The sequence below is a fragment of the Lygodium microphyllum genome, chromosome 23 (genome assembly GCF_053477565.2).
Source record: "Lygodium microphyllum isolate KBCC chromosome 23, Lygodium_microphyllum_v1.1.10, whole genome shotgun sequence".
Lineage (NCBI taxonomy): Eukaryota > Viridiplantae > Streptophyta > Polypodiopsida > Schizaeales > Lygodiaceae > Lygodium > Lygodium microphyllum.
The window spans coordinates 60589539-60612999 of record NC_141157.1 but is presented as its reverse complement, the minus strand read 5'-3'; the positions used below and the strand labels follow the sequence as shown (position 1 = coordinate 60612999).

Genomic DNA, 23461 nt, shown 5'->3' with positions numbered 1-23461 from the left:
AAGGGGCATGCAATAGGTGGCAAGGTCCCCATGACACAACCCAAGCTACCAACAAAGCAAGCCAGATCACTTCCTCCTCTTCTTTTAGTACCCCTTATCCCTACTCTACAACCAACCCCCACCAAGCAACCTGCACAAGCCCCAACCTCAACCCAAATACACACAACATGGAAAACATCATAGTGAGATCCAATAGAATGAATCCCAAGACAAAAGCTAAAGTGAAGGAAGAACTATCACCTAAGCAACCCTCATGGAGATTTGCAAGTACCAGAAGAGCACAAACTTGATGATCAAGAAATTTTTCTTTGTGGGATTAGTAAAGGAAATCCTTCGCTCTTATCGATATCACTTACACATGAAAGGGATTGCAATGGAGGCTATCTAGGAAGCCGTAGAAGCGTACCTTGTCACCCTTTTTGAGGATCCATATCTAAATGCAATTCATGCCAAGAGGGTGGCATCATGTAGAGAGACATGCAATTAGGGGAGAGACATTAGTGATGCCAAGGGCCTATAGTTTTTATAGTACACACTGCAATGCAATGTACTTATTAGACTTCAACATGTAATGAAGAACCTTTGCTTTTTATTGTGCCTTGAATGCCTCATATTGTATTTATGTATGATGGTGTAATTACTCAATGTGCAATATCAATTGAAAACTCAATGATTAAGTAGAATAAGCAATCAATTATCCTGGCAGCCAACCACTTAGTCTTTCTAATTTGTTGAATGATAAGTTAGCATACGTCATACAAGTGACATAGCATAGTGAAATTTTTAAAACTTTGTGGGGTGAAAAAATGTATTGTTTGATGGCCTATATAGCTTAGATTTGTTCCAAAATGCCAAAAAATAGCCCCAAAATTTTTTTCAAGTGAGCATTGTAGGAATCCCTAGATGCTACAACACGTAAATGGGCAGGACCACAATCCCTAAATGCTATGGCAATGGGCAAGACAACAATCTCAAGATGACAGTAGTATATGGACTCTCAAACAACAATTTTGTAGCCACAAATTTTTTATTATATTTTAATCATCTTTCATACTCTCAAAATATTAACACATATACCACATAATATCGATTCATAAGAGATTTCAATATTATGACAATTGAACACAAGAAAATAGAAATATATGTTTGAGAAATAGATTTCAAAAAATTTATATTCATATTACACACAAGAGTACAAGGGTTTTTTTTTTAACAAGGCTTTGCTTTGAATCCTAGGGCTTAGTACAAGTTTTAGGCCAATTTCAAGCACTTGATTTCTCATGGGCTTGCTTACGTCTCTTCTTGGCCTATGGTAGAGTAAGCTAACCTTAATGTTCTCCTACATGTCGGCTTGGCTGGCCCCTATGGCATTTCCAAGTCCCATGGCTTGTAGTACCCTTCCACATAGGCATATATCAAAAACATGCCTCGCTAACTTCTTTTTAACAAGAATTATTGTATTCACATTTGGGATGATTGTAGAAGCACACTTCACTTTTAATAAGGCCTTCAAGATAGAGAGTAGAGCTTGCCTATCTAAGGTGAATATGGCATGGGCAATGGCTATGTTACCAATGGGGATCCGACCAATGTAGTGCCCTATCAAGGCATCCTTCCCAAATACTCCTTGGCCCTTTATGGTGACTTGCTAAATTATCGATGTCAAGAGCATAGTCTACATTACATAAAGTTAGCTCAAAATAGTATACATAGTAAAATAATGTGTCTAGACACCCTATTGATATAGTTACTTTGTGCTCAATATTGATGTGGCAACCTCGAAGGATTTGGTCAAGTCCACACTTTGTTGATCAAGAGGGCTTGCTACTCTTGCAAGGACACCTGTTTTACCGCCAAGCTAGCTTGCATACACTGCTTCAAACTCTTGGGTACTAACTATGACATGCTCCTCCAAGTTAACGATATCTCTAAGAACTATGAGTGTGTTATGTCTTCAAGCTTAGGGTTGTTGTACTCCATAAGTAAATCATTGAACATGAGGAAAAAGTCGATTGGCGATTGCCAACATCAACAACACCTCATCCTCCCTCACTCTAAAACATTTCTCCACATCATGCAAAAACACAAATTCTTTGTCATAAATGAAGACTTCACTTATGCTATCTATACAACAATCTACATCAACAGTATATGGTCCATCCTCCTGCTCACTTGAGCCATTTCCCAAGGTATTGTCACAATGGAGGTGCATAGATTTTATCTTAGAGATAAGAGAAATCCCAAAGCTTTGCACAAACATAAAATATATTTGAGAATATGTTTAATGATGAGAACCATAAGTCCACATAAGGCTCAAACTCAAAATAATTAGAAACGCACAAGTTAAATTGACAAGTTATGAGATTAAGTTGAGAACTTCTTGCAAGTCTTTTAATGATGTGTGTGAAAAATATTAGATAAAGGAAAAGATATATACATCAACCACCATATGTGGGTTTTCAAAAGGTCCTTAGACTCTTTTAATGCTATTCTAAAAGGCTTTGAAGAGCTTTTCTTTGCTACAAAAGGATTTCAAACACACAAGGATATCACGTCGAATACTTTGCCAAAGATCTAATGGTATCATCAACCTAGCTGAGCGTGAATATTCCGTTGTTCCTACATGACCAACCATGATGGTTGATGTACAAATCACATTCCACAACTTCATTTTGTAGTCATCACTACCATTATTTTCACAAAGAGAACAAGCTTGGGATCTAATTTTTCATTGAATCCTCCCTTTTGAATCCAGTCTTGGAGCTTTCTCCAGAGTCTTGCTTTCTCTGCATTCCCAAAAATGATGCCTAGGAGTTTCAATCTCCCTACCACATAGTCCACAGAGTGGAGATACTTTGAGGGATTTGTGCATATGCCCACGAGTAAGGAATCTATTCATTAGGAATCTCCATAGAGAAAAGTTAAGCTTTCTTTAGGGGTATCCTTCCAGACCCTCCTCACTCTCTTGATCCACATGGACAATTTTATTCTTGGGTGCCCCATGCTCAAGTAAGTAGCAACTTTAGTGATGTGTTCCCTAGATGTCTTTCTAAAATCCTTGGTGCTCTTGCACTTCCATAGCATCCGATACAAGGAACTTGCAAAGGTTGACATTATTAATGATAGTGGATGGAGGCAAATCTACTCTAACCCTATCCAATTGGCACTACAAAATTTTAGCCTCTCCTTCATTGAGATTGAAGTGCACCTTGATCTAATTCATCTTGAGGAAGTAGAGATTCATGTGATCCCATATGTCTTTCCATTTGGCAGTGAGTCCCTTTTTGGCTATGCTATGGGCCGCCATACCAATATGAACTTCCATGGGGGTGATGATTGGGTCCTCAAAGGAAAGTCTGCAATTCCATATTATCTCATTTAAGGGAGGAGTCACCCCTTTTGTCCTTGGCCCCTACCCACTTGGCCTCCTTGAGCACTTCTTACCACACTGTGACTATTCTTTGGGCGACCTCTAAGTGAGGAATCTTCACCTTTTGGCTTGATAAGTAGGGGGTCCATTCAATGCAAGCCTTCCAACTTCAACTTCCCAATTGGGGCCTTTACTAGCCATCCTCTGAGGATTTCTACCCAAGGATGGCTCTCTTCCATTCTCTTGAAGAAACAAAAAATGAGAACTTCAGACCCTTCTACTAACCTTGAAATTACGAGACCACCTTTGGCCTCAAATGGCAAGATTAGAAACCATGGGATAGATCTCCACCCTCTTTTCCCATTAGCATGGTCCCACAATGCCCCCGCAAAGGATCTCTCAATCCCTTCCCATGTGGTTTTGCTAAAGTTTAGGAGCATGACAAGAAATGTTACCGAATAGTAGTATCACTTTAACAATTACTACCTTGCTAGGCATGCTAACTAGCTTGATTTTCCATGGATCGACTTTCGGTTGTATCTACCTCTTAAGCCACTCTACACACTATTGCATGGTGATGCCTACACCCAAAGGGGAATCCAAGAATGTGAATGGGTGGCCATGGTCAATTGTCTTAAAACCAAGTTTTGAGATGCACTTTGGAGGGTCCTCCTACCCAAGATATCTAAAAGATTGCAAAAGGTATCATACTGATTGTCTTTCCACTAGAACAATATTCAAACTATCATCTACAAAAAAATTGAGACACAAATTGTTTAGTATTAGATATTAGGGATCCCCTTGATGAGTTTCCTCTAGCTTTTTTAATCTATCTTCTTTAGGAGAGGATCCGTTACTATGGAAAATAATAAGAGAGCTAAGAGGAAGCCCTGTCTGACTATTCTTTTCAATTTGAAAGGCTCTTAGTAAAGTGCATTCGCCCTGGACCACCATAGAGGCATCAATATTTTAACCATTTCTATGAATGTGGATCCAAGTCCCATAGCTTGAATTATTGAAACTATAAAGTCCCAATTGATCCTATCATAGGCTTTCCTAAAGTGCATATTAGTTAGCACAAAGTCTTGGGCAAGTAAGAGTGCCAAGCTAATAGACAAGGCAATATTTAGTAGCACATCACTGATTTTTCTTCCTTGCACAAAGCCATATTATTGCGGATGGATGAGCCTCCCTAGGAGAAACTTGATTCTTTTAGCCAAAGCCTTAGCCATTATCTTATAGGCTATATTCAACATGGTTAGGGGCTTCCATATAGAGATCTTACATCTATCCAAGTCTTTCAGGATGAGCTTGACTAACCTCCTATTTAACAGCTTGGGGGAACTCCCCTTTTCCTTTGGTGTGGTTTAGCAATTTGCACAAATCATCAACACAAATGTCCCATAAAGATTAATAAACTTCTATAGGGATGCCATCAATGCTAGGGGACTTACCTTTCTTCATTATCATCACCACAAATTTCAACTCCTCCTTCGAGAATGGGTGGTCAACGAGGAGGGCCTTACCAATCTCTACCTCAAGAAAGGTGTTCAATTTGTTTCTATAATCGTGTGTGACTAGAGGTTGGATACTAAGGATTGATGATAAATGGCTAGTGAAGGCATGAGAAATGTCGACCTCTTCTCTTATCATATTTCCTCTTCCATCAGCAATGGCCAGTATGGTTTCCCTAGCTTGTTTAACCATGAGGGTCCTAAAGAAGTAGAAGCTAGGGGCATCTCCCATTAAGGCCCAATGCCCCTTCAGCAAAACTTTTGCAGCTTCAACTTAAATCTTTTGCACAATGTTAAGGAAATACTCCATTTATCTAAGTAGCTAATGTAGATGAGAGTTGCTAGGATGAAGAGAGGGAGAACCAAAAGGATAGACTTATGGGCTCCTTAGGCAAAGGAAAGAGTATTCATTAGATTCCTAGCTTGTTCCTTGCCATACTCCTTGGCACTTTGGTTTATTGCAGAGATAGCATTCATTTAATTAGCGATTGGGTCTCTATGATTCCTCTTTACACTCTTTCATGTGTCTTTTGATTGCTTGCAATAACCCTCTTTATTAAGGAAGGAGGTGTTGGATCTAACCCAACGTGTGGGAACTAGTGATTAACCTTACCTCCTTGGAGTGTGATCATATATAGTATCAGAGTATGATTAGAAGCCTTCCATTTTTGTGAGGATAACCACCTCACATCATAGATTCCCCACCAAGCACCATTATTCAAGTAGAACATGTCAAGTCGAGTTGCCTACTAAGTATTTCCCACATGCTTGTTATGCCATGTGTAGGGAGAGTTCGTTCAATTTCCAAAGGCTAATGTAATATCAATCAAGTCCTGAGAGACCTCTAAATTGTGCCATTTGTCCCTTTTCTGAGCAATCTTGCAACACCCCTTCATGCGATCCATCATTTTTGGATAGATTCATGTTCCAATCCCCAAACAGAATAGCATTCTAATTAGATAGCTTGCCTTCTAAATCTTCCCAAAGCTGGGCATGATCAACAAAGGAGTTTAGTTGTACGTGAAGAGGATGGTGAGATGTTGATCATCACGCACAATAGAGATTAGCACATTGTTTCCATCACCTTTGGCCCATTGTAGAGGGGGGTAGAGCTCTTTCTTTACAAGGCAAACATTTTCTCTCCTCCCTTGCTCAGAAAGGTCCCTAAGCATCATATATCCCTTGAAGAATAGGCCTTTGGCTTGAAATGCATAAATCTTGACCTCTTTTAGACCTAATATATCAAGCTTGTGTTTGTTAACGATATGATTTCATGCCTCCTTGAAGTCGCCTCCCAACCCCCTAACATTCCAAGAAATAATTGTGAGCCTATTAATAGATACGAATCTTGTCATCTTCATCTTCCGCATTCTCCAATATTACACAGAAGCTTTTTTCCACAGAGGGTTTCCTTGCTAACTTCTTAAGGGAGACCTTGTTTTTATTCTTACATGGCTAATGCGATCCTCCTCTTTGAGTGTGGTGTTCTCTTTATTGGTTTTTGGGTTCCCTCTAGCTAGTTGCAACAGAGCTTGTGAGCCTTGAGTTGCCTATGGAGGGGCCTTACTAGCCATTTGTTCTTTGTATTTCCCTACTCCTTCCCCTTCCCTTATTTCCTCTCAACCTCCTAATTTCTTGTGCATGTGTTGTTTAGAGTCTTCTTTCTTGTTGACTTCCTCAGGGCATGTAGGTTCATCCTACTCATTCTTGCCAAGAAAATCCCTTGTATAGTGCCCCCCTTCCCTACATACAAAACTGGCATCTAGGAAGGGGGAAATTTTACCTCAACCAAGAGCTCAATACCATTGGGGTCGAAGAGCTATAACATATCTCGTATTTATCATCCACCTATAGCAAGTGAGGTTGATCCAATGCACTAGCCAACCTACTCACTCTTGTATTCTTGTCTATCCTTGATTGAATAGCATTTGTCTATGTATAGAAGATAACTGCTTCATAACAAATGGCACCACTCGTTTTATTCCAAATAATGATCTCCTCCAGGCTCCATGCATCATTTAAAAGTGCTTGTTCACTTGTAAGGCTTCAACAATTGGTCCTAAAAGAGAAAGAAAGGTTATGTTTTGCAAGCCTTATCTTTACAAACCCTAATAGGCTATTGTAGCATATGGTAATGAATAGCAAGTATCAAGCTTGTGGCTCCTAGTGCAACTTGATGATAGGATTGTGGTAGCCACGATATCATTGAACCTTTTGTTTGTGAAAGGAGCTTGTGAACACATTACTCACTATTGTGATTTTGAGGCTCAAATTTCAGCTTTTTGCTAGCTTTCTAATTGAAAATTGAGGCTCAATTTTCAAATTGAGCTTCTAGCTTTCTTAGTGTAAATCTCTTTGTTCTTTAGAGAAGCTTGGCATTGTGGGATTGACCTATCCTAGTAAAAAATTACTATCATTCCTAATCTTCCTACTCATATCGTTGCTTTGAGGCTCGATTCCAAAATTGAGCTGTCACTTTTATTTGCTGAAAATCTCTTTCATTCTCCATAGAACCTTGGCATTGTGCATTTAACCTCTACCATTAGTAATTTCCATCATTCCTAGCCCAAATTGTTATTTTCAACCTTAATTCCAAAATTGAGTCTCTACCTTTCTAATTGAAAATTGAGGCTCAATGTTAAAGTGAGCCTCTACCTTTCTGATTGAAAATCTCTCTCATTGGTTGTAGGAGCTTGAGAACATCTCATTGATTTGTTTTATTAAAAGTTTCCATCATCTTTAATCACGTTTGTTAGCAAAAATATATCTTTATATTGGTATTAGCTTGCAAATGTACCATTAACTTCTACCACATATTTTCACCACTTGAATCCCCCTCACAACTTATAATTGTGTGACTTAATCTTAAGTAGAGCCTTTACCTTTTCAATGATAATGTTTATTCATATCTTTATGCATGTATATAAATAGCAATGCTTTGGATTCTCTCACTCTAAATCTTCTCATTAAAACCAAATCTAGAGAGAAAAGTCAAAAGAATATTGTATCATTCAATTATGCAAGCTACGATAACTTTGGAAAAAATATTATCATTCTCCATTTTGAGTGGACATTTTATAATATAAAGAGATAAATTATAATCATAGGTCCTAATACAAAGTACCAATTTATATTGTTCATCTCATATACTTGGAAATTTTCTTTTAAAAGGAGACCATAATAGCTTGTTAAACCAAAGACTTTACTTTATTAAAAAATATATATGTTAAGTACCTCATGTAATGAAATCTATCACATGTTGTTATGTTTCATATTTCATTTGCAAATTTGTTATGAGGTCTTTGAAATGGCACCTAAATAAGTGTCAAAATTCCTAAATTGGTATCCTTTACTTTGTAAACCCACTTGTTGCCTATTGCCTATAGCCTTTTCTTTTCCTCCAACAATGACACCAAATCCCTATTTGATTTACATCCAATGTAGCTATTTCTATTGCTTTCTCCCAATGCAAATAACCAATAGCTTCTTCAAAACAAGTGGGCTTAATTGATTTTATAGCATTTTCCATATATACATAATGGCAAGCAACATAACCATCCTACGTTAACCTATTTATGAGATACCTTACTCTTGTTGACCTGAGCACTTGCAAAGCACTCTGTGATCCCTTTTCATCAACCCTAGTTTTTCTTACACCAAGTATATGAACAATTAGAATACCAAACTCCTCATCCATACTCTTATCGAAGCCATCAGACTCACATCTATATGTGAATAGCCTATTAAAAAATTTGGCACACCAAGTGGATCAACCACTTTTTCTTTTCCCTTTTGTGATACATTTTTTGCACTTATAGGAGTACTATTTGCACACAACTTACCACTCCATGGTCTCTTAGTCGACCTACTAGAGGAGTTTTCAATAGCATACCAATTGCTCATCTCATCAAATACAATATCTCTACTCACCGTATATTACATGTAACTAGATCATAATACATATAACACTTTTTTTCCATGGAATAGCCAACAAATACACACTTTTCATTTTTTACATTCCACTTCTTTCTTAGCTCATCAAGAACATGAACATATGCAATGCATCCAAATACTTTAACATATATTTTTCCTCTAGTGTCACATCATGCACTCCAACAATGGGAGTCCTCTTCATAATATACACAACTATGGAGATAGCTCCAGCCAATAATAATGAAGCATGTTCTTTTTAGCCAATCAAGGCTCGTGCAATTTTTGTAATGTGTTCATTCTTCCTTTCAGCAACATCATTCTATTATGAAGTGTACCTACATGTAAACTATCTCTGAATTCCATATTGTTTCAAAAAATAACTAAATTCATTAGAGAGATACTCTCCCCCTCCATCTGATCTTAAGCACTTAATTTCAACAAGTGTTTGTTTCTCAATCAAATCTTGAAAATCCTTAAAGTAAGAGAATACCTCACTTTCTCCTTCAATTGAAATGCATCCATACCTTCCTTATATGATCATCAATAAATGTTACATAATACTTACATCTAGCCATTAATGTGGTATTTATAGAATCTCACATATTTAAATATACAACATCAAGTAAATACCTTCTAACATGTTTATCATAAGAAAATACATGCATTACCTATTTTTTAAGTGGCATGTTTCACACACTTTCTACATATCAATCACTTTAAACTTAGGCAAGCCTATCACAATTTCAAGTAACTATATATTCTTCAACCGCTACACATTTGCATGCCCAATATGTTTATGCCAAATGTCAATATCAACCACAACTCCTACATTTTCTATAAACATAATATCCTTCACCTTCGGTACATTTACATCCAAGGTATATATCATTTCCATACTCGTCTTTTGTAACTACTTTACATCCATTCATAAAATCTTCTACAAAGCAAGCTTTTTGATTAACTTTACTTGCAATCCCTACTTAACCATTTTGTAAAAACCAAGTTCTTTGTGATGTTAGACACATGTAACGCATCAACCAAATACTTAACTTTTCCATCCCGCATAAACAATGGGACACTCCCAACACATAAGCAATAGGATGCATTGTATTGTCACATATTTTTAAAAAACCAAGCATTTCAAGATTTGTTATTTCTCTAAACCATACTTTATGAGATGGCATATGGTTAGAGACACCTAAATCCACATACCATATATCATCAATCATTACTACTATTACATTTACTTTCACTTCATTTATCATATGCTACATAACAAACTTCTCATTATCAACCTAACTACTAGTAGATGCATAATTGTTATGTTGTCTTCTCCCATTTATATTATTTTCACCTCTTCTCTTTTTTGGACAATCATATACATTATGACCTTTTTAACCACAATTATAGCATTTTCTATTATGATAATCTACGTACTCTCTACCACGTCCTCTATGGCCCCCTTGTCTCGAGAGACTAGCCTCCACCACCTATATGTGACTACTCCTATGAGTCATAAAATTGCCCTTCATTTTTTCCATAACAACCACCACCACGATCTCTACCTTTATCTGTATTAGAATAGAGTATATGTTCTAAACTGTTCTTGCTTTGTGACAAAGATATAGCAAGATCCAAATTTTTTCTTTTCTAATATCAACATAGATATTAGATCTACAAAATCAAAAATAGTATCTCTTGTATTAGTGGGAGTTCAAAATTGTTTGTACTCCTCATCTAAACCATCCAAACATGCAGCCGCTATATCATCATCATCAACTTGCACTTTAGTTGATCCAAGAGCTTTAGTAATACTCTTAATCTCCAAGATATAGTCATTGATAGATAAATTGCTAAGCTTGGCATTGTTTAACTCGAAATTTAACTATAGTTTTCTAGCAACAGCTTGACCACATTATTCCATACTTTTGTAAGGATGTCTGCATCCTATATATGCCCAATCATGTTGTTTGAAACATTGATAGAAAGTCAATATATAACTTTTCGAGCACCTTAGTTTCATTCCATAAATGCCTTTGCCTACTTAAGCGTGGCATTTTCCATTAGTAACTATAGAGCCTTGGTATTATCTCCTTCAATGTAGTCCCAATAAAATTTACCCATAAGGAAATTGGTCAATCTGAACTTCCAAGCATGAATGTTATGCTTATCAAGCTCGTTGCTAATAATCTGATTAAACTCCTCAAAACATTATACAGTAAAATCCAAACATTTGCTTTTATCAATAATCTACTAATTCAAGTAAACTATCACATGTACTAAAGTCAATACGTAAGCATACCCTAAGTAACATTTATCATGTCTAATAGATTGTAAATACTATCTACCACCCCTACACCCGCAACCTACTTGTAAAATGACGAGGTTTGCTATATTCTTGAATCTTACTACATTCACATGTGAATAGCCTTGAACTCCCAAACAAAAGCCAAAACATACCCAAAACACAAATTCAACCACACAAGCATAGATCAAAGGTCCTAGATGGAAGGTCTATTATACTCCCTCCAGCACTCCAAGCTTGCGAAAAATGACTCATACATCAAAAAGATTATATGAGGGAGATCTCCATAAGTACACTCCACAAGGCTTCCTCATAGACTCTTGTGCTTACACAGCTCAACTTCTCGCATGCACATTGCTCTAATACCATGAAAAGATCGGAGGAAAAGAGGGAGAAAGCTTGAGCTCTGGCAACACACAGAACACAAAGAATGCACACAAGATAAAAAGTTCAAAACCCGTCTTTTTTTTCTTTCTTTACTATAACAATTTACTACAAATAAAGAGGAAGTACAATATACATGATGTACAAGCAATCCATAGTGTGAACATGCTAACTAGAAAGATGACTAAATATTCTGTAACTTGAGTAGGTGGACCAAGTAATGCCCAACTATAGTGTCACTAGAATGATATGCTGATGTAGATACCAACCACGCGAGTAATATGAATGTGAAAATGACCGTCCAAGTACTTGTGTTAAGCTTGACATTAACTCTTACGTGGTATATTTAATAGCCTCATTTTTTCTTGTTGATCTCCATTTTCATTCAGAAGTTTTAACTAATTTTCCTCTTACTTTGATTGTTACATATTACTTCATGTCCACACCTTTTAAAATCACCACAGCTGTTGTTCATTTGACAACATTAATTTTTCATTTTCCTCTCTCAAAATGTTGCAAGACCAAAGCCAATCTTTGGCTCTTGTTTTCAATGGCACAGCTGTTTTCACTGAATCTTCTATCTAGAGCCATGCTTGATCAAGGAAGTAACATAAGAGATTACAGCAATAAATGTAGCCTAACCAAGAAGCAACAAACTACAAAGGACCCAACAAAGGCACGTTTTACACTGCACAAATAACAAAGCAAAAAGCATCAAGGATTTGATTAGGGGCATTAAGCTTCAACCCACTACCTTAAAGGTCCAGTCACGCATAAACTTAATCAACAGCATGATGGTGCAGATAAGACAGGTTTCCATTTCTGTACACAAGCAAAGCAACGCAAACTAGGACATTTCTTAGGGTTTAATTCAAGTTTAGAACCATGGCATACAAGCTTCTTCTATCTCACATACCCCACGCAGAGCATCAGTGCAGGCCTCTGCTCAGGTTTAGAATTATGTATCCAAAGTTAAATAATCATAATCATCTATCTTGCAGAACTGAAGAAACTCTTGCCAGATTGGAAATGAGCAAGCAGAAAAGACGACAACATTAGGCAACAAAATATTCATTAAATCAAAGGTATGAACAGCAAGTTTTAAGCTTTTTATATTACAAATACCATAAAAAGGTGTAGTTTGAACAGAATATTCATAGCCTACAAATTGGCATTAAAGATATATTTGGTCCATCATTTTTGAGGATTTGACTTTTTTTTTGTGTCATTTCATTCCGCTCAACGTATAAACTTCTATAGTATGTCAGCTAACATGCCCTAGAACCTGTGTTGATTTCTTTGATGCCTCAAGGATGAAGACCTCATGACAGGTTCTCTTGTTGATGAGTCGTCGGGTGACACGTTGCCTTCACTGTTCAGACTCTGTTGCAAGATCTCGCCCCATAGTCCCTGCCTTGTGCTAGCTGTTCTCCTGTATGTTCTCGCTGCTCTGAGAGCAGGAAATAACCTTCCTCCGAGAAAACTACTTGCAGGTCCAAACATTTGAAACAACAGAAATACAGTTAATAAATGCCCTTCATCGCTGGAGATATCACTGTCGAAACTATCATGATCCAAAAGGTAATCCTCCATTAATGAGGCACCTGATCGGATAGTACTGAGTACATCGCCTAAATCTCGCTGCCACTCTAAGCGTGTCCAATCACGCTGACGGCATGCATCAATTTCAGTGGGCCGGGCAGCAGGATGATCTTGCCTTGCATGGCTACGAAGCTCTTCGTATGAGCCCACAAATGAGCAAGCCTCTTGTGCACAAATCCTAGCCTTTTTATTCAAACAGAGACGAGCAGCCTTGACTACTTCCCAGCCCTTTACTTGACCCCTACAAAGGGGGCAAATCAAACCTAACAAGTCACCACCGCGAAGCAAAGCAGTTTCCATCTGTGAGCTCTCACCAGAACTTTCTTGAACTTTGCATCCTCCATCACTCAGCACTAGTGACAATTCAGGCCCACCTTCACCGGAACTAGACACTGGAGCAGCTTCGGCTGCTGCAACATCTTGCTTAGCCTTTTCAGCTGCAATCTGAGCCTTACAATACTGATCAAGGCAATTCGAATGGCGGTAGCTTGAATCACACATGTAAGGACGACAGCCCTTATGATGAGAGCTACATCTTAGAAGAACAGCATTATGAGGAGTCTCCATACAGATAGGACACCTCACATCTTCCCAGTTATCATCAGCAAAGCTGTTGCCATGAGAATCTGAAGGCCTTTTTCCATGATTTGTGTATGGCTTGTAGGAATTATCTCTAGCCTTGTGGGACCAAGAAGCATGCTGACTTTCATCTTTAGGCATTATTGAGAAAACTGCACATATAACATGAAAAGTGAGACATCTATGTGAAACAAAACACTGCATGGGCACTCTTAAATCTTGCAAAAATAGAAACTAGGATTTTCTACACAGTTTTCAACAACACTAGCAATTACCTTAATGATGAGCTGGTGATTCTGAAGCAAAAAATCCACAAGAAAATTGAGTATTGAGTCCTGTGTAGCTAAACTCTTGCCTCTGCACCAAACTGAGAATGCAGTTGAGTTGTAGCTGTTTAACTCTTTAACTGTCACAAAGGAAAGAGAGACCATACATAAATACATAATACTTTGGTACAGACATTATGCCTGTCAAATTTCACAGCCTGACCAGAATCAATAAGCAAGTAATATGAACAAGCAAAATCAACCTGAACATTTAACAAGATACGGTGTGGCAAATACATAGGCCAACATTCCATTTAAGACATAGAAAAAAGAATAACAAGATAGCAGAAAATTCTTGATACACAGTGAAAGGAGAAAAAAGAGTGCCATAAAAAACTAAGTTTCAATTATTAAAGACAGTATATCTCAGAATTCATCACTCCTATAATTGTAATCAAAACCTATTTTACTAGTGTAACAACAAACATTTTTCCCTGTTAATTGATTTTGAACACACGTATGTGTAACTCTAAATATGTGTCACGGGGACATGATTTGTCTTTGGAACTCTCTTTGCCAGGTCCATGACATTGCATGACTTGTGCTGGGCATGGGCAGGTCCATCAGTAATGTAGGATTGGTGAGTTAAAAAGGAATTAATTAATGTGCAAGCAACTTACACATCAATTAATTTAATTGGAATGAACCTTAATTAAAGTTTCAGTTAATTTATTGAATTTGGGTATGGACCAAAGTTTTCAGCTCAGACACCTATATTTATTGAATTAAAGGCTGAATAATTGAATCATAATATTTAACTAAATTATTATTGTTAAAAGCTGATAAAAGAATTATTATTGTGAAAAGCTGATAAAATGCAGGGAAAAGCTGGGGCCTGGAGAACACAGAGGCACGAAATGTAGCTTTTCATCATCATGTGCCTTAAACTGGACAAGTCGTGGCTGTGTTGGATTATTAATCACCTTCTAGTTGCTGATCATGGAGTTTCCTTTGCTAGCAAACCTGAATATGATCCAGGCTGCTCTGTCTTGGACAAGGCGTGGCTGTTCCAAGGCTGGATGGAGCTGTCCAATGCTGGATGATGTTGTCTAGTGCTGGGCAATGACTGTCTAAGGGTGGGTGGAGGCTGATCAGATTGGGGTGGAGCCATCTGACACTAAGCAAAGGCTGATCTAATCAACACGGAGCTGTCCCAGGCTGGGCATGCTCACTGCTGATTTGATGTGATTCAAAGCTTTCTGTATAGAACTGTTATCTTGCCAGATAGGGTTTTTCTGGAAAGATGCAATGTCATGCAAATTGGTCTCATTAAAAAATGGGAAGTACCAAAGCATCAACGCCTAAGAAGGTGGTCACATGAGACAAACCCTTCCCAGCCTAAATATTAAAATTGTTCATGTCCTAGAGCCTATTCAAATCAAAATGATTAAAGAGACATATGCTATTGTAACAATCCCCTCTAGAATGAATGATTGAATGATGCATGAAACAGCAGCTCCATCCTCAACAACAATCAAGCCTAAAGCTATGGAGCAGACTTTTAACTTCTCTTTCAAAAGAGCCTTCATAAAAAGATTTGCAACATTATCATGTGTGATAACCAAGTCAAGGCTAGCTTGCCTGCATTTAGCCTCTCCATGACATAATGGTAATGTACCTCCATAAGTGGGATTCCGTGAAACTACCAAAGCACTAGCTATAAATGTCCTTACTCCACAATAGTTGTGATTCTGCCTTGTACTCAGCCTCACAATTGAATGTAGCATACGCTCAACCTCCTCAATATGGCTGCCCTATCAAAATAAGATCATCCACGTAAAGGATGATCACAACACACTATTGCGAAATCACTTCTTCGGTTTATTCACTTCAGTTAGGGTTTTGCACTGACAACCCCAAAAAGGGCTAGTGTCCTCATTCTGGGCATTTTTCAGTGGTCGGCCACACAGTGCGCACTCTAGATAGCTAAGGCCTATATAGGCCACCTCTCCCCTCATTTATTTCACCCCTTAAGTCATTCTCCACCTCTCTTCTTCCCTCATTCTGACACTCCTCTCTCTCAATGTTTGCCGTACACTGTGTTTCTCCCTGCAAAACCCACTGTCTCTTTGCTTTGTCACATATTCTAACATGGTATCATAGCATACCTATTATTCTAACATGGTATCAAAGCGCACGAGCTTAGAGAGCCAAAGATCCTATTCATCAGAAGGCAAAGATAGGTTGCAAGTTCAACATCATCTACTAATTTCCCCCTTCATTTCTGCTGCATCACCGAGAGAGAGAGATACTCTTCTCTTCCTCTCCCTCGCACCCTCCCTTTTACAAGTTGACACTCTAGTGCTATGACTTCTCCACATGCAAATGGACAGACCACTAGATGCTCCCATTGCGGCATCACCGGACCACCCACCGATGCTTGCCAACATTAACCTTTGCTCCCTACACCACCTGAGTATATGCGTCTACCCCTCAACACTTGCTATACCACCTCTCTCTTCTTGACCACAGAGTTTATTCTGCACCGGCTTTCAACTTTTTACACTCAAGGCAATAAGATGCATCTAATGTGTACTAAGCCCTTTCAAGCCAAAGGAGGATCACCTAGTACCCATAGTTACGAAGGGTTTTTGAAATGGGAGGTATGAAACAAGTTTCATACGAGTCACGTAAAATGTTAGAAGCAGGTTTCATTTGAGATATAAAAAAATATTAAAGTTTTATACACATACTATATGACTCGTGTGCCGTAGAAAACACGGCTTGATATAATTCATTATTCTATTTAATGCAAATGAACATTCAATGTAGCATCAATATTTGCATGCATGATGGTCCACTATCCATGCCCAACATCAACTTTAGTTGTAAAAGGAGCCATCAATAAATGCAATCATCATGGATAATAACTCAAAAAAAACTCCGACAATCAATGCCAATATCCATATCAATGTGTGAAGTAAATCCATGATAAACGATTATTAGAAAAGTCCCAAGACATTTAGGGTATGGCATTTGTGAAAGTTTAAAATAGGCCTTTCATATGTATATGAAACGCCTAGATATGAAACATGTTTCCTAACCTTATGAAATGAGTTTCTTGGCAACTATGTTGGTATCTCGACCTCCCTGAGACCATCACAATGCGCTGCAAAGGTTTCTTCTACTGCTTTTAGGGTTCAGTGGTTGCCCCCATGATAACCCACGGTTCTACAATCCATTCCACTGAGAGAGAGAGAGAGAGAGAGTGATTGTTGGACGCCGTTTGCTCGTCCAACCACTCCTTCGCAAGACAATGGCTGTTCTTGGGTCATGATCCCAATGGCAAAGCCATACCAACCTCTTGAAGCTTGCTTCAAGCCATAGAGGGCCTTATGCAAGCGATACATGTGATCCTCCTTACAAAGCACACTAAAACCTAGAGGCTCGTCCATATAGATGTCCTAAGAAATATCATTTAGGAACACAAACTAGTGGTGATTGGCAACAAAAACAAGAACAGTCCAGATGGCACACATTCAAGCAGTCGTAGCAAAGGTCTCCAAGTAATCCAAATTAACGTTCTAAATGAAAGCCTGGGCAATAAGCCTTACCTTATGCTTGTCAAAGTAACATCACACAAGTCTTTGGTCTCATAGACCACCTTCACACCAATAACTTGTCACCTTCGGAGCTAAATATGAAATACTACAATTCAAGCCTAAGTTGTACCTAGCATGAATCGTTAATTTTTTATGCTAAAGTGAAAGATAAAACTTGAATTGATAACAATCTTTTTTGGCTTGAGACTAAACCTTTTTTCTTAATAAGTATGCATCAATAAAAAGGCTTTTCCATGCAGTCATAAACTAATTCTACACTTCCTCACTATTGTTTTAGAACTACATTTAGTAGGCTTTCCCTAGGATGACACCAAAGGTCTACCTCCTTTCAAATCCTTTGGATAGCTATAAGCTAGCTCATTGATCCCGTAACAACTATTTTGAAAAATGAGTAGCACGATTGCCAACATCAGTTCTACCAAATCCATTTGGTTCTATAGCCACATGCACCAACGTATTGAGATCTTGAAAAAAACTAACTAAACTAAACTTTGTGGACACAGAACTAATTTCCATGTCTCATTCAGCTAGATGAAATCAAGCTCATCCTACATAGCTCAATGCCAACTATCCTGTGCAAGAGCCTCCTCAAAGGTGGTACTAGGAAAGCTCCTAATTCTCCAAGACCCAAGTCACAAGGCATATTTCACACATGTGAGTGCCTATGCCTCTGCTATAACGTGGCGGAGCGACGACAGACCTCCAATAACCCCGAATAAGAGGTAATTCCAAAATCCCATATCAACCACCAAGAGATCACACAAGGCTGCTCATCTTGTTAGGAAGGCTAAGGAGCCTCCAATACCTATTGTCATGGGGACGTGAATATTTGAGATGCTCTACTCTAGCCAATAAGATTTCATTAAGATATTAATCAAATATGTAAGGTTATTTAGCACATGTAATGCACGTGGCACTTATTTCATGGTTACAGGCTAAGGATCCCGAAGGATGCAGTGGGTGTCGAAGGCAAAAGTTGTGATAAGTTATACAACCTGGGTTTTAGTGGTCAATTGGTGTCAATTTTGGCCCTAGGATACAATAGCATGTTAAATTTCAGCCATGGTTTATGCTCAAAATATGCTTTACTATGATTGTGGAGTCTAAACAATAGAGAAACATAAGTTATGGATGCATCCAATGGGTTTCTAGCAACAATTCCAAGCTAAGCCTCACTATTCTCTAATGTTTATACTAGCTGGAAATTTTCAACAAGGTTTGAGGCATCTTGCATGTAAGCACGAGGAAGAACACAGGTATTGATTTATCTACCCGTCATGTGTGCCTGCTCTCCCGCCCTCGACTGACTCCTCACGCCCGCCCCGCTTGTCCTCGCCCGTCGCTTGTGGCCCATCCATGGCCCCGCTTGTGGTCGTCCCCCCCGCCTATGTTTGTGGCTGTCACCCTCGACTGACTCCTCATGCCCATCCCGCTTGTCCTCACCCGTCGCCTATGGCCCATCTGTGGCCCCGCCTGTGGTCGTCCCCCCTCGACTGTGCCCGTGGCCGTCGCCCCCCCCTCGCTTGTCCCTCCCTGCCTACCACCATTGTCCCCCACATATAGCCTGCCTGTGCCCCCGCATACAGCCCGTCGGCCCTCGCCTCGTCGCCCCCGCCTGTGGCATTGTCGCCATTGCCTACATCCCCCCCCTCCCCCACCTATGGCGCTGTCTCCATCACCTGCAGCCCACCGTTTTGAAAATAGCAAATATCCCCTCCCCCCCCCAACCTCCAGTTGCTCCCTCTCCCTGCAACAACTCCCCCCTGGTTGCATAGCAGTGTGATAGGTAGGTTCCCAGCAGGGATGCGCAATGGAAACCTCTGGTCAGACGTCAACGCATTCTGCGAGTGCCCCCCAGTCAAACACCTTGCGTATCATCCTCTCTGAGGAAAAGCTCTTCGTCATCCGTGCCACAGAGCAAGAGTTGAAAGAAACAACGATCTTTGGTTAGGTTGTTGGACACTCCCTATCAAGGGCCTAACTGCGGGATTAGCTCCACTCCACGCTGCGCATTGACACAGCACAGATCGTGGAGGCAATCCTCATGGGCCAAGGGATCTTCATGGTTCGACTCACCTCTACAGATCCAGCTCGTGAGTTAGTGGAGAGCTCGCCCTATGCCTCCACGAAGGGGGTCATCTACATGGTTCCCTGGTTTAGCAACTTCACAATGGAGACATTTGCGCTCCACAACAGATTTCTCAGACACCCAATCACCTTACTTTTCCCTGGACTGGCCGTAGAGTATTAGTGGAAGACTGTGGAAGGCTCTTCAGTACAATTCTTCCTGCCTCCTTCGCGAATGCAGTGACAACTGCAGGAGTCCCAAAGGTACGAGTGGCCATGAAAGACACAAAGAGTATTAGATGGCTCTGAGTAAGTATATCGCTTGTATCAGATTTGTCTTCTGCTGATGAACAACTCTGTTACGGAAAAACAAACTCAAGGGACCTCTCTCTCTCTCCTCCCGACCACACTTAGGAAGTTCTCCCAATGCCACCCTGACAGCAACCCTCCCACGGCAAGAAATAAACATGAAACCAAGGTAGAAGCATGCAAAATCTATGCACATGGCTGAGCCATTAATCTCAAAACTAAAAAGAAACCATAAATCTTCCACTTAATAATGAACTGATTCGTTATCTTCATCGTCTTCATCCATAGCTTCAACCATTATACAAGAACAAAAGGGAAAAGAAGAATTTCTGCACAAAAGACAGAGGAGAGAGGAGAGAGAACAACTTTTTGCACCACTAAAAACGAGAATGTGCCATTGGACAAGAGAGGGACGGGAAAGAGGCACATAACCACTCGTGCACTCCACCCCACCTCTTCCCCAAAAAGCACACCCCTTCGTATTTTATTATTTCTTTGAAACTTTGATACATTTGATATTATAAGACCTTTGGCCTTTAATTTTGAGTATTCCGACCCTTCACAAATGCATGCACGTAACACTTTTGTGTATATCATTTATTTATGATGAATGTATGTGTGTGTGGATGTGGATGTGGCCCCCTCATATAGGTGTGTATTTTAGTGATTTTGTAACAATGTACTTGTTATCTTTTTTACAAAAGATGAAATTATGATATTTGCATGGACATTTTTGTGCCTTGTTTTTATGCTTCTTTTGGTGTCATCACACCCCATCATGACCCATCTGCCATCTATCATTACCTGGTGAGTTCTACTATTTTAGTATTACTCACTTACTTCCTAAGCTCCCCCCCTAACCCCGTACGGGCGCCCAAAGCCCCCGGGCGGTCATCCCTCGCGCTTGTCTCCCCATATGTTACATTTATTAATGTAACATTTCCTCCCCCTTAAGAATCGGTTTCGTCCTCGAAAACGATGCTTGGGAGGTCCAACTGTAAATTGGGAAACCTTTTCCCTAAGGTACTTACTCGCTTCCATGTTGAGCTTTCTTCTAAACAATCTTTCCATTTTACCAGATATTCTTGATAAATAGTATTCCTCGTTCGTCAATTACGAACACTTAAAATTATTTCTGGTTCGTGTGGAATAGATTGGTCACCTATTAGCTCCTCAATGTTATCATTTAAGATTAGATTATCTATATCACCCAGCTTCTTTCTTAGCTTGCTTACATGGAAAATTAGATGTGTTTTACTACCAGCAAGTAGTTGGAGCTTGTAAGCCTGTTCGCCCACCCTTTTAAGTATTGTGAAAGGACCAAAATACCTGGGTGATAGCTTTGGGCATCATCCCGTTTCATGGTTTTAGTTTGTTCAGGCACCTTAAGATAGACCAATTCCCCTTCTTCAAAGAAGATGTCTCTTCAGTGAGGATCTACATAAGCTCTAGCTCAATTTTGAGCTTTCTTAATATTTTCTTGAGCAAATTTTAACATACTATTCATATCCTCCAGAAAATCCTTTGTTGCCTGAACCTTTTCCTTGTGCAATTTTACTGCATGAGGAGCTCTTGGCTGAAACCCATACATTAGCATAAACGGACTATATCCAGTGGAAGAGTGCTTGGCACTATTATATGCAAACTCTGCTATCAGTAAATACTCTTCCTAATTAGTTTGCCTTTTACTTACATATGCTCTCAACATATCTTCAAGGATTTGGTTAACCCTTTCAGTTTGCCCATCTGTTTGCGGGTGCTCCGTTGTGCTCATGCTAAGTTTAGTATCCAATTTCCTAAATACAGCACGCCAAAATTGACCATCAAATTTTCTATCCCGATCAGAAACTATATTTACCGAAAGGCCATACAGTCAGTATATGTTCTCTATGAACAATCTAGCCAATTCTGGTGTTTTAACATCAGTTGAAGTTGAAATAAACTTAGCCATTTTGGTTAACCTGTCCATTATCACCCACACAGAGTCGTGTCCCCCTCTGTGTCCTGGGTAACGCGACAGTAAAGTCCATGGAGATACTCTCCCATTTTTCCGAATGAATCTCTAATGGGTGGAGAAGTCCTCCTATTTTCAATCTTTTAGCTTTATTAATCTGGCATTTATTACATTTGACCACATAGTCAAGGATGTCCTTATTCATTCCAGGCCAATAGAACTGCCTTTTAATAAGACTATGAGTCTTATTAACTCCTAGATGTCCCGCACTAGGGGTATCATGACACTCAAAGAGTATCTGGCACCTTATTTCTTCATCTTTCGGGACACATGCCCTACCCTTGTAGGGTAAATAACCATTATCAATGGTAAAATTCTTCCACTTGAATCCCATTTGAGCAACCCCTGAAACTCCATTTCCTTGTTGAACATCCTCAGATGTTCCTTCCTCAATGAAGGCTTTTCCATTTGGATCCCCATTTTCTATTGCTTCCCATATGTTGGAATATGCCGGTTCAACCTGGCATTTCCCTTTTAAGGATTCAAGTAAATCGGAAGTGAACTGAATAAAACTCGATTCATTTATGATGGGCATTCTACTGACTGCATCAACCACTATATTATACTTTCCTTTTCTATACCTTATCTCATAGTCGAACTCTTGGAGGTGTTCGGCCCATCTGGCTTTACGCCCTTGTAGATCCGGTTGGTCATTAAGCCACTTAATGCTTTCATGATCCGACAAAATCAAAAGTTTGGCACCATACAAATAGTGCCTCCATTTCTTCATTGCATGTACTATTGCATATAGCTCCCTCTCATAAACTGAATATTCCGTTTTGTACGGTCTAATTTCTTGCTTTCAAAAGCGACTAGTCGACCTTCTTGTAATAAGACCGCGCCTACTGCCCTATTACTGGCTTCAGCTTCAACCACGAATGGTTTATTGGGATCCACAATTAATAGTACTGGAGCTGTAGCAATAGCTACCTTAAGTTTTTGAAAATTTTCATTTTGGTCTATTCCCCAATTAAAACTCTTCCCTTTCCCTTTAAGTTGGTCCGTCATTCAAACAGCTATCTTGGCATAATCTCGAATGAATCTACGATAAAATCCAAATAAACCTAAGAAGATCTGCAACTCTTCCAGGTTCCTTGGAGATGGCCATTCAATAATTGCCCTTACTTTTTCTGGATCCATCTTGATTCCCTCTTTCGAGATAATATGCCCCAAATATTTGACCTCTTATGCGAAGAATTCACATTTAGTTTTCTTCGCATAAAGGGAATGGGTTCTTAACAATTGGAATACTAACCGTAAGTGTTCCAAATGTTCTTCTCCTGATTTACTAAAGATCAAGATATCATCCAAGAAGACTACTACAAAGTGTCCTGGATAGGGCCGTAACACACTATTCATCAGCTTCATAAAAGTAGCCGGTGCATTAGTGAGGCCAAAAGGCATCACCAAAAAATCATAATGCACATATCTAGTACGAAATGCAGTCTTAGGAACATCTTGGGCCTTAATTCTTACTTGGTGATAGCCTGATCTT

General features: G+C 39.2%; 1 protein-coding gene across 4 annotated transcripts in view; it reads right to left on the bottom strand.

The window, feature by feature from the left end:
• Positions 1-12594: 12594 nt before the first annotated feature.
• LOC148016240 (uncharacterized) overlaps positions 12595-23461 on the bottom strand; it is a 30518-nt gene continuing 19651 nt past the window's right edge. For 2 of the 4 annotated variants that reach the window (XM_087664625.1, XM_087664624.1), the window contains 2 exons: positions 13963-14093; positions 12595-13839 (listed from right to left, as the gene is read on the bottom strand). In XM_087664625.1, coding sequence (XP_087520751.1) covers positions 12785-13828 — 1044 coding nt within the window. In that variant the 5' untranslated portion in view covers positions 13829-13839; positions 13963-14093 and the 3' untranslated portion in view covers positions 12595-12784. The remainder of the gene's footprint in view (positions 13840-13962; positions 14094-23461) is intronic. The other 2 variants (XM_087664626.1, XM_087664627.1) reach the window with 2 other exon arrangements.